This window comes from Melanerpes formicivorus, unplaced genomic scaffold, assembly GCF_026170545.1.
Source record: "Melanerpes formicivorus ecotype bairdi unplaced genomic scaffold, bMelFor1.0.p_v2 SCAF_65, whole genome shotgun sequence".
Classification (NCBI taxonomy): Eukaryota; Metazoa; Chordata; class Aves; order Piciformes; family Picidae; genus Melanerpes; species Melanerpes formicivorus.
In genome coordinates, this window is record NW_027142417.1 from 3,430,682 (window position 1) to 3,440,941 (window position 10,260).

At 55.5% G+C, this 10,260-nt stretch overlaps 1 protein-coding gene across 1 annotated transcript; it reads right to left on the bottom strand.

Moving 5' to 3' along the window:
• Positions 1-829: 829 nt before the first annotated feature.
• Positions 830-9,022, bottom strand: TRAM1 (translocation associated membrane protein 1). Its single transcript, XM_068162549.1, has 11 exons — positions 8,791-9,022; positions 5,594-5,657; positions 4,924-5,045; positions 4,615-4,731; positions 4,399-4,457; positions 3,985-4,069; positions 3,400-3,470; positions 3,206-3,310; positions 2,510-2,653; positions 2,076-2,236; positions 830-1,424 (listed from the first exon to the last, which is right to left on the bottom strand). The coding sequence occupies exons 1-11, from the start codon at positions 8,911-8,913 to the stop codon at positions 1,351-1,353; spliced, it is 1,125 nt and encodes a 374-aa protein (XP_068018650.1). The 5' UTR covers positions 8,914-9,022; the 3' UTR covers positions 830-1,350.
• Between the last annotated feature and the right edge of the window lie 1,238 nt (positions 9,023-10,260).

Consider the following 10,260-nt stretch of genomic DNA (forward strand, 5'->3'; position numbering starts at 1 on the left):
AGCTGTCCTGCAGCGGCCCTGAGCAGCACTGAAGGACGTGGCAGGCACCAAGATGTTCACCCTGTGCAGCAAGCAGCCAAGCTGCAGGAGAATGCAGGGTACTTATTTGGCTGGGTGTGAACTCAGCTATGATAAAAGCTTTTAATTAAAACTTTTATTTATCAGCTTGATTACTCCCAGTGACCCCTCTTGATCAATAAGCAGTCCAAGGCTTGAGTTAACTTGAAAGACTAATTTTGCACCTGCTTAAGAGTGAATTCAGTCTCCAGCTCACTCTCTGCAGGGAAGTAGGGGGCAATTATTGCCCCTACAAAACATCAACTGCATCTTTAGCTGGAAATTAAGTGGACAAAGCTTCACAGTTAACACAATTATGAAAGACAGGTAATGGAAAACATCTTAAATGAAGACTTCTCCAGTTGCAGCAAAGGACACAGCAAACTGACTTGAGGAAGGTGCAGCTTTTAAATATTTTTTCATAAAAATACAGATAGGAGAAACAAAAACTATTCCCTAGGAGATGAGATAGAGCAAAGCACTTGGAACAAAGGAATGTTTTGCCTGACTTGATCCATTTAGCTAACAAGCTCCCCCTTTGTGGAGCACTCCATGCCATTTTGGAGCCCTCACCCTCTGAAATCAGACAGGCTGCCAGGAGGGTCCCACACAGCAGCTCTGCAGATTGAGTGCAGGCAGGAATCAGCAGCACTGCTCAGCTCAGCACAGCCCCTGGCCACTCTTGCTCCCCTTTAAAGCTCCACCTCACATGGATTTGGTGCTCCCTGGGACAGACTCCTGACCGGACAAGAAGACTCTGCAACATTTCCAATGAGTTCAGCTTTGTTTTAATGACAGGGGGCAATTCTTAGAGCAGACATTGTGCAGCTAGTAACTACAAAATATAGAGGTCTCTCGGTGTGGTCGGGACGCCAATTGGAACTTTGGGTCAAGGCAGTTAAGTGAGAAGCCAGAGCACCTGGAAACACACACTAAGGTTTTACTTCAACTCTGCAACACTTCTTGAAGAACCTGGGAAGAGTGGGGTTGGTAGAACAGCATACATCACAAAAACTGGAAGGAAAGAATGCATGGCAAGAGTGGTCTGCACGGCGTGGGGCCATCTCACCACGAGAAATGCTTAAAAAAGTGTCAATGTTATTTAAAAAGTTTTGCCCCCCCCAGATAAACTTCTCCTTAGTCAAAATGGGTTTAAAAAACGTTTCTCAAAACAACAGCAATAATCAAACCCCATGAATTGTGTTTCCTTTAATCCAGGACACCTCTGGCAGGGCCAGCCAGGTACAGAGCAGGGTCTCTGGGGCAGGAGTCGCTGACCCTCAACGCCCCAGCCTATGAGGATTTGTCCTTCCTGCTGCGGGGAGAGTCTGCTCCATTGGAGGTCACTGTCCCGTTGATCCCATTCTCTGCAGGGGAGAGCAAGATGCAGTGAGAGGCTTTGCATTTGACTGTACCTTGTGGGTCCTGCAGAAACACTCTGAGCTTCTGTTCTGATGCAGCTTCTGTTATGCCTCACCAGAGCTCAGCATTCACAGTGCAAAGCCTAACACCACCCATGAGGCCTGGTGTGGGCCATGGCCAGAGCCTGCAACATGTGCATCACATGCTGCTGAGCACTGCAGCCAGCAAACCATCTCCTTGCCCCAACCCTGGAGTTCAGTGGCAATGCAAAACAAGCTTGAAACGAACTGCAAGACAGATGCAGAAGTAATGGATTATGAGAACAGAGTTAGAAACATCTCTGTCCCCTTTTCCCAAGGGAACCAACCCATAAGCATGCCACACTTTGCTCAAGTAATAAAGCCAGACAATACAAACCTCATGCTGCATTAACTCAAGGAATGGTAACTCCTTCAGTCAATTAGAAGAGTAAAATCAATTACTGCAGTGATTTTTTAACAACCACCCCCCAGACAACAACAGCATTTACCAACAGTCCCTGCTCCTGCGGCTGAGCCATCTCCCTCCAAGTGGCACAGGAAATGCACAGGAGGGCTCTTTCCTACGGGAAGTTGGCTTTGGGGAGCCAATGCAAGAGGGAAACTGAAGACACAAACCTCTTTCTTTTCTGGAGGACTTTCCTTTAGCTGCTACAAACTTCTTTTTCACTGACTGGGGCTGAGAAGAAGAATGCTCTCTCCACCTCCGAAGCTGGAAATTGATGAACTTCCACATCATGAAGGCCTGAGCCATGCAGATGGAGGCCAGCACACTGATCCTAGGGACAGAACACAGCCATAGCTTCATCAGGCCCTTGGCATGCTTATTCACAGTGAAGGAGATCACCACCTGGGGATGGTTTGCACATCACAAACTGCTTTTACTCAGATTCCCTTCTAGATCACAGGAATTTGTAACACAGTATGAGGTTTGGAGGGATTTCTGTGACCTCCCCTGCTCCCAGTGGCAGGCATTATCTAGGCCATCAAGAGGAGTTGGCTCACGTGGAGCACTGGCATCAGCACAGCTGAGCAGAAGCAGTTTACTGTACCTAACAGCCAGGATGTTGAAGTTCCCAGTACTGAAGTTCAGCTGCTGATCTTCTGCTCTTGCCAGTCCAAAGCCAAAAGTGAGGACTGAGAGGATCAAGGTGAGAAGCCTCCCCAACACAAAGAGAACTGCCCACAGTGAAAACCTACAAAGGGAACACCACAAACACCATGGGGATTCCCATGCACAATACAAGTGCCAGCAATGCAAATGTTCCCTCCCTACCACACAAACTCATTTGAAATTCAAAAGCTTGCCTAAATTCATCATTTTGCCCCTATTCTAAACTGCTCTTGGATTGTCTTCTAGTAAAGGACAAGCAGCAAGACAAGCTCTGCCTCACAATCTTGCTTCACCTGAAAACATCAGGATATTCCCAGTCCCTACAGAACTGGCTGTACTGGCAGCCTCTGCTGCTCCCTTCTCTACAAAACAGGGGGTTCTTTGAAGCATTAGTACCTAGGGTAAGATTTCCTTCCATTCCATACCATACCACCACTAACATTTACTCAAATAGTAAATAAGGAAAAAAACAATAGAAGAGTTGGTTTAGAGACAGAAATACTGAAACCATTCTGCAGAGCTGTGGCCTTTCAGGAAACACTCTGAGGTTCCTTGCAGCTTTTGGTTGCTGGTTAGTTCCACACAGAGGGCTCTGAGGCAGAAGTCAGAGGGCTCTAGAGCGCAGACTGCTTACCCTTTCTGGTATCTTTCATCACTGAAGTAGAACAGACGAGATATGTGGAAAAGAAACTCAACAAAGTAATGCAGCACCAGAAGAACAAGTCCAAGGTGGGTCAGGCTACCAAAACAAATTAAACAAACATTCAGATATTGTGTTAAGTGGTTAAGACAGAGAATAAAGCCAGCAAAAACTTACACTTCACTTACTTCAGGAGATAGGCTCCAGCAATGTGAAAGAGATACAGTCCAATGTAGACAATCTGGCGAAAGATGTCCTCCTGTGAGGAAAGGAAAAGCAAGGACACGTTGCAGAGTGCTGTGCTACTGCAAACTGCTCCCTGGCCTGGCAGCTTCTTGATTTATCAACTACCTTACCATGGCCTGTCCTCACTGCTCACATTCTACCCCTGCCTCAGGATGCATGACACAGCAGTGAGACTGCTCAGGCTGCTCATCACAAGAAACAGAAGAGCTTGTAAAGAAAATCTCTAATTAGTTCGCTCAGGGGAAAATTTTTTCTGGTAGATGTGTAAATAAAAATAGTGTTTCTCAACAGATACACAACACTTCTACTGCAGCCAAAAAATACAGGATTTAACTGAAAATTAAAAGCCTTCTGTCTCACATGGACATCTGAGCACCCAAAATTCCATCATGAAAAGTGGGTACCATAGCAAAGCCCAGGGTAGGAAATGCAGGGCAAGAGATGACTCTGGAAGACCCAAAGAGGTGAGCTGCTCCCTGTTGGTGCTGCTTGCTTTGGGACTCCTTGGGGTTGCATTCTGAACTTACTTTTTTAGTCTTCTGGAAGTACAGCTCTGGAAAAGCATGGAACCAGTATGCCAACTGTAAGATGTAGAAAAACTTCATTTGAAACCTGCACAACACAGCAAGAATTGAAAAAGGAAATTATTAATGAGCTTCAGAAGGGAACACACTTAGTCACTGCCTCAACACAGATCCTTCCTGCCAGCCCACTCCAAAGACTCTGAACAATCAATCCTGCAAAAACTTAATTCTTTGAGTAACAGCCTGCACAGGGCCCCCTTGATGCTGCACACTGGCAATCAAGTTCCTCCATAGAGATGAGCATTGGTGACTGACTCAGTTTTAGAGACCACTTGTCCTACACAGATCATAGGTGACACAGCCCAGGTTGAACATGCTCCCTCCTCCCCCCACAACCCTCTCAGGAAGGGGCCTTACGGAATCAGAGTGTGTGGATAGTCCCTCCACAGGGAGGTCGGGTCTGATATGTAGTTCTCCTGAAAAAACAAACCAGCAAACCAAGAGTCAGCCCTGCGAGATGCCACGGCAAACGGCCACCACGCAGGCCTGGGTTCGTGCACACGCTGCTGTGTCTGTGCAGTGGCACACACCTGGATCGGCAGCACCCTCCCAGAGCCAAGGAGTGATACTCACAGAGACCAGGATGCTGGTGCCCCAGAGGCAGGAGAACAGGTAGAATGCGCTGAGCTGCCCGGACTCATTGAACTTGCTGTGCTTTGTTTTTGAGAAGTGCATTTTCCTGTTAATTTTCTGCAAGGAGAGCCTGGGGTTATTCCTCTTGGTGCTTCCCATCTGCCTCTTGCCTGCACTAGGGCATCTAGACACTTCAATGCATGTTTTAACAGCTAAGAGCTTTCGTGCAAAGGTTTACTTCTAAGCTAATGAAGCCTAATGAAAACCTGACAGTGACCCTGCTGGGAGGAATCGGTCCTTGGTACTTACGTCCAGCACGTACTCCTGGATTATGGCGTGTATGATTATTGCTACAAGCATGTAGAAGAAAATGGTAGCCAAGTCCTTGATGCCATAGTGATAGAGAGAGATTGTTTCTGCAGATTGTTCTTCTGAAAGACAAACAGAATCAGCTGTTAGGCACCAGCACAGCTTCTTGGCCACTATGTCTGTTCCTCAAAATGCAGCCTCTCAGACAGAAGCAGTTTGCACTCAGCTGAACAAACAGAAGTCAAATGAAGCTGCCACCATGAGCCAGGTCACAAACTGCTCACAGTCATCTTTTCCCCATTACATCACAAACCAAATCTGATTCTGGAAAGCTGTACTAAAAAAGTGAAGATTTAAGTGCACTTAGGGAGCTTACCCAAACACAGTGAAAGGCAACAACAAAATGATGTTAAAACGATACCTGCCTTGACTACAAAGTCTGACACAGCAGAAGGGGCAATGGGAACTGCTCCACCAGTCAGGTGGTGCTTTGGCACTACCAATGGGTCCAGCAGGACAGAAACATTGTCCCTAACCTCATTAATTAAAATAGAAGTTTCCTGCAAATGAAGTGAAGCCCTTGAAAACTTCTGCTTCTCTGTTCAGCTGACAAACTCACCTGCCCCCAGCCTGCTGAGAGCCTGGCCCCTGCCCCGCTGCAGACACCTACCTGTGGCAGGAATGGTGACGTTGTACTGAAGTGTAACGAAGATCACTGCTGCCTTGGCTGTGATCTGCAAGAGAACACACACAATGCTGCAAAGAAACCACATTTGGCTGCTAGCCCCTGCCCCCAGCTTGGCACACTTGGCCCTCCCAGCAAAGTGCCCAGCTCCCATCATCACACCGCTTCACCTGCCCTTCACAGGCAGAACACACTGCCTGACCCCTGCAGCTTGGGTACCAGACACCCAGGCCCTCAACTGAACGTCCTCAGAAATGCTGCTTACAGACAGCTTTTTCTACCACAGCACAGGAACACACACTGCAGGCTCTCCCCAGCCCACACTGCACTGGGAGCACAACAGCACATTATCACATGCACAGCAATGGATGAGAACAAACCTCATTTAAAACTGCTTTATAATTGGACAAAGTTTGAAGGTCGGTATCACACTCAGAAATCTGGGGGTGATCTGGAAAATGCGTCCAGAGAGGAGGGAAGGCATGAAAAGGGAGAATGGTTTGAGGCCAGCTGCATACCAGCCCAACCCAGTTCACATTCTTGTGACCCTGGGGATCCTTTGGCAAGAAGTGTAAAACAAAAGAGATGAAATCTAGCAGCAGCGGTGCTACCTCTTTGTGATGGACAGCGAGCAAAAGGAATAAAAGAGAGGGGCAAGGGGGGAGAAGAGTTTGTTCTAAAGGCTTCGGGGCTTTCTTGGTGTGGTGGTGATACTATGAAAGCCACAGCAAATAAGCAGGAGCATGAGTTTTGATCTGTCAACAGACACGTATTTATTTTCAATGTTAACAAATCTTTGCTGAATTTCAATGCAAATCAATGTGTCTGAATGGAGGGAAAATAATCAGGCTCTGAATGATTCATGATCTGCTGCCTCTTGCTGCTGTAAACTCCAGCATCCTCGTTGCACTTCTAGGACCAAGAAACCCCCCAAACCCATCCCCAAGCCCCCGGACTCCTTTATGATCTTGGAATGGTACTATCTAAAGGTAATTGTTCAGGCTACTATGAGCATATGGTGTTGTTCCCAAGGAATAAGCTGTGTTTGTATTCCACACCAGCACCCTGCAAACACAGCCTGGCTGCTCCAGAACACCCAGCACTCAGGGGACCACTCACCCCATGTAACTTTAAGGAGCCCAGCTGGATTAGTAGGGTTGCCAAGGGCTCCCCATCCATCACCAAAGCCTTCAGAGGACAGTTCTCAGGTAAGTCAGTATCAAACTGCCCTTCGAAGGCTCTGGCAGCTACCCACTGCCCTAACTCAGCTGCAGAGGTTGGGCCGTGCCATGCCGACATCCCCCAGGGCGGGTGAGTTTCCAGACCATCAGGGAACTGCAGCCACCTGCACAGCACAGGGCACCGAGAGGCACCTGGCCCTTCCACGCCGGGGAGAAACACCCCAGAGTAAAAAGATTTCAGTACACCCAATCCTCCCCCGCGACTTCCAGTCCCACCAGAGTCGACGGGAAGGCCAGTAACACTGCAAATCCAGTCAGCCAGGAGCAAACGTAAAAGGGAATGGTTTAAACCCATCTCAGTCGCCATAAAACCACCATATAAGGCCTGCCGTGGTGATTTTGGTAGCAAACCCAACCAGAATAGCTTTCTTGGCCTGCCTTGGTTTTTTCCCCATACACTGCTTTCTTCCGGGGGCAAGCACCGCCAGCCGCCCCGCAGCCGGGGGGGAAGCGCCGCCAGCCGCCCCGCAGCCGGGGGGGGGGGGGGAGCGCCGCCAGCCGCCCCGCAGCCGGGGGGGGGGGGGGAGCGCCGCCAGCCGCCCCGCAGCCGGGGGGGGGGGGGGAGCGCCGCCAGCCGCCCCGCAGCCGGGGGGGGGGGGGGAGCGCCGCCAGCCGCCCCGCAGCCGGGGGGGGGGGGGGAGCGCCGCCAGCCGCCCCGCAGCCGGGGGGGGGGGGGGAGCGCCGCCAGCCGCCCCGCAGCCGGGGGGGGGGGGGGAGCGCCGCCAGCCGCCCCGCAGCCGGGGGGGGGGGGGGAGCGCCGCCAGCCGCCCCGCAGCCGGGGGGGGGGGGGGAGCGCCGCCAGCCGCCCCGCAGCCGGGGGGGGGGGGGGAGCGCCGCCAGCCGCCCCGCAGCCGGGGGGGGGGGGGGAGCGCCGCCAGCCGCCCCGCAGCCGGGGGGGGGGGGGGAGCGCCGCCAGCCGCCCCGCAGCCGGGGGGGGGGGGGGAGCGCCGCCAGCCGCCCCGCAGCCGGGGGGGGGGGGGGAGCGCCGCCAGCCGCCCCGCAGCCGGGGGGGGGGGGGGAGCGCCGCCAGCCGCCCCGCAGCCGGGGGGGGGGGGGGGGGAGCGCCGCCAGCCGCCCCGCAGCCGCAGGGTCCCCCAGCACGGAGCAGGGAACAGCGCACGGCCAGCCACGCTTGGTCAGTGAAAATGGAAGCGTTTCCCTGCGCTGCGACACCACCGAGGGCATTCTGGGTGTCACACGGCTCAGGCACCGCTCTGGAAGTAACGGAGAAGAGCCAAAGGCTCATTCTTATCGCCTGCCTCCAGCACGGGGCCCCGGGCGCAGCCGGGCCCGCGGCTGCCGGCAGCGCTCTCCGCGCCCATGTCCGGCGGGGGAGCAGCCGGAGCGCCCCGGCGCGGGCGGCAGCCCCGCGAGGCTCCCGGGAAGCGCGGGGAGAGCCGGGGAGCAGCGCGCCGCCGAGCCGACACGTCACCGCTGCCGGCCGCCGCGCGGCTCGCCGGGAGCCGTAGTGCGGCGGGGCCCGGCCAGGCCGAGCACACAAAGAGCGGGGCTCGCCCGGGCCTCGCCCCCCGCACACTCCTCCCCCGGCCGCCGCGCTCCGACTGCCACGTAACCCCGCGGCGGCCCCTCACGGCCTCCCCGCGCCGCGGGCTGCGCCGGCCCGGGGCAGAGGGCGTTCCCCGAGGGCCGGCCCGGCGGAGCGGGGATGAGCCGCGGGCACGGCGCCCGCCGCGGTTCCTCCGGCCGTGCGGCGCGGCGGCGCTCCCCGCGCACGGCGAGGCCGAGCGGGCCGGGGGGAAGGCCGGCAGGTGCTGCCGGAGGCTCTAGCGGCGGCTGAGGGGCGGCCGCACCGCCCGCCGGGCCTGCCTCGGCGCAGCGGGAGCCCCGTGCCCTCCCCGCGCAGCACCGAGCGCTCCCGGCGCGGGACGAGGCGTGGGACGAGGCCCCGCTGCAGGGCGGGGGGCGCCGGTGCCGCCTCACCTCGAACATGAGTCCCAGCAGGAAGATCATGGCCATGCAGGACACGATGTCCGCATGGTTCTGCACGATGAACTCGTGGCTCAGCACCGGCGGGTTCTTGTTGCTCTTCTTGCGGATCGCCATGGCGGGCAGGGAGCTGGGCGCCGCCGCTGCCGCCTCCCCGCTGCCAGCACAGCTCCTCTCGCCGCGGCCAGGAAGAGGCGGAGGGGAGGAGGCGGCCGCGCAGCCGGGCAATGGCAGCAGCCGCCGCTCCGCTTCACCCCGCCCCGGCCCGGCCGCAGGGAGCAGCCCCTGCCGCCGCCAGCAGCGCCCCTGCCGGCCGGGGGCCGCCTCCCGCCCGGCCTCCCCGACGCCGGCCCGGCCCCTGGCGGCGCCCTCCGCTTCGAACGCACCAACGGCAGCGCGCCCAGCGCCTCCCCGCCTCGGCGGCCCGCCCTGGGTGGTGGTGCGGGCCGCGGCCGGTGGCAGAGCCCAACCTCGCCGTGCCGCCGCGGGCAGCGGTGCTGCGTGCCCGGCAGCCCCGGAGGACTGCTCGCTGGGCACCGGTCAGCATCCCCCTGCCCCCGGCGGTAGAAAATGGCCGTTGGGTACTGCCGGCGTGACAGGTGAAACCGACGGTCAGGATGGGCTGCCGGCCGTCGTTCCGGCTCACCTGGGGTTATGTTCTTCCCCGTGCCTGTAGTTGGCCTCCGCCAGCACCCGAAGAATGCCGTGAGGGAGCTGCGCTCACCGGGCACCGCGGCTGAGGCACAGCTCTCCCGGTGCTGGCGGCAGGCTCTTGCCATCCCGAAGCTGTGGATGAAAACCCAGCCCCAGCACAGGCTTGGTACCCGGTTAAAGCAGATGGATGAGAGCTGAGACATCAGCGCGGATGCAGAAACACCCAGGCCAAAGGGAGCCACCCCCCCACACCTCCATAGTGACAGCAGAACTCAGCAGCGATTCTGGCTGACAGCCACTCCCAGTGACAGATGAAGAAACATCAAGAACAGGAGCAGTTGCTGGCTGAGCTTTAGTGCTGTCCGCTTGGCTGTTGGCAGCAGCAGCAGCTCACAAATGCAGAGTGGGGACTAAGCTGCAGTGATCGAGTGTGGCCTTGCCTAGCCAGTGCTTTGTGCACCAAAGGCACTCAGAACGCTTCCTACAGCCGGTTCCTTCCTGCTGTAGGGAGCAGGAAGCAGTTCCCACAGCAGCCGGTCAGTCTGTGGCCAGCTGAGTCATGCATAAAACACCTTCAGCAGCTGCGAAGATGTTCAGAGGTTCTGTGTGGATTCATCCTGTCAGGAGACAAAGGTGTTCAGGATCTGGAGAGGGTCGGGGGAGCTTACACAGAAATGTTTCCCTTCACAGTTGAAGGTCTCTCTTTAAGAAAACAACCACCTTTACATTTTATATACATATACATTTTATATATAACCACTTTTGTACTGTGTTTGGCTCAAAACAAACACTATTGACTTCATGAAGTAA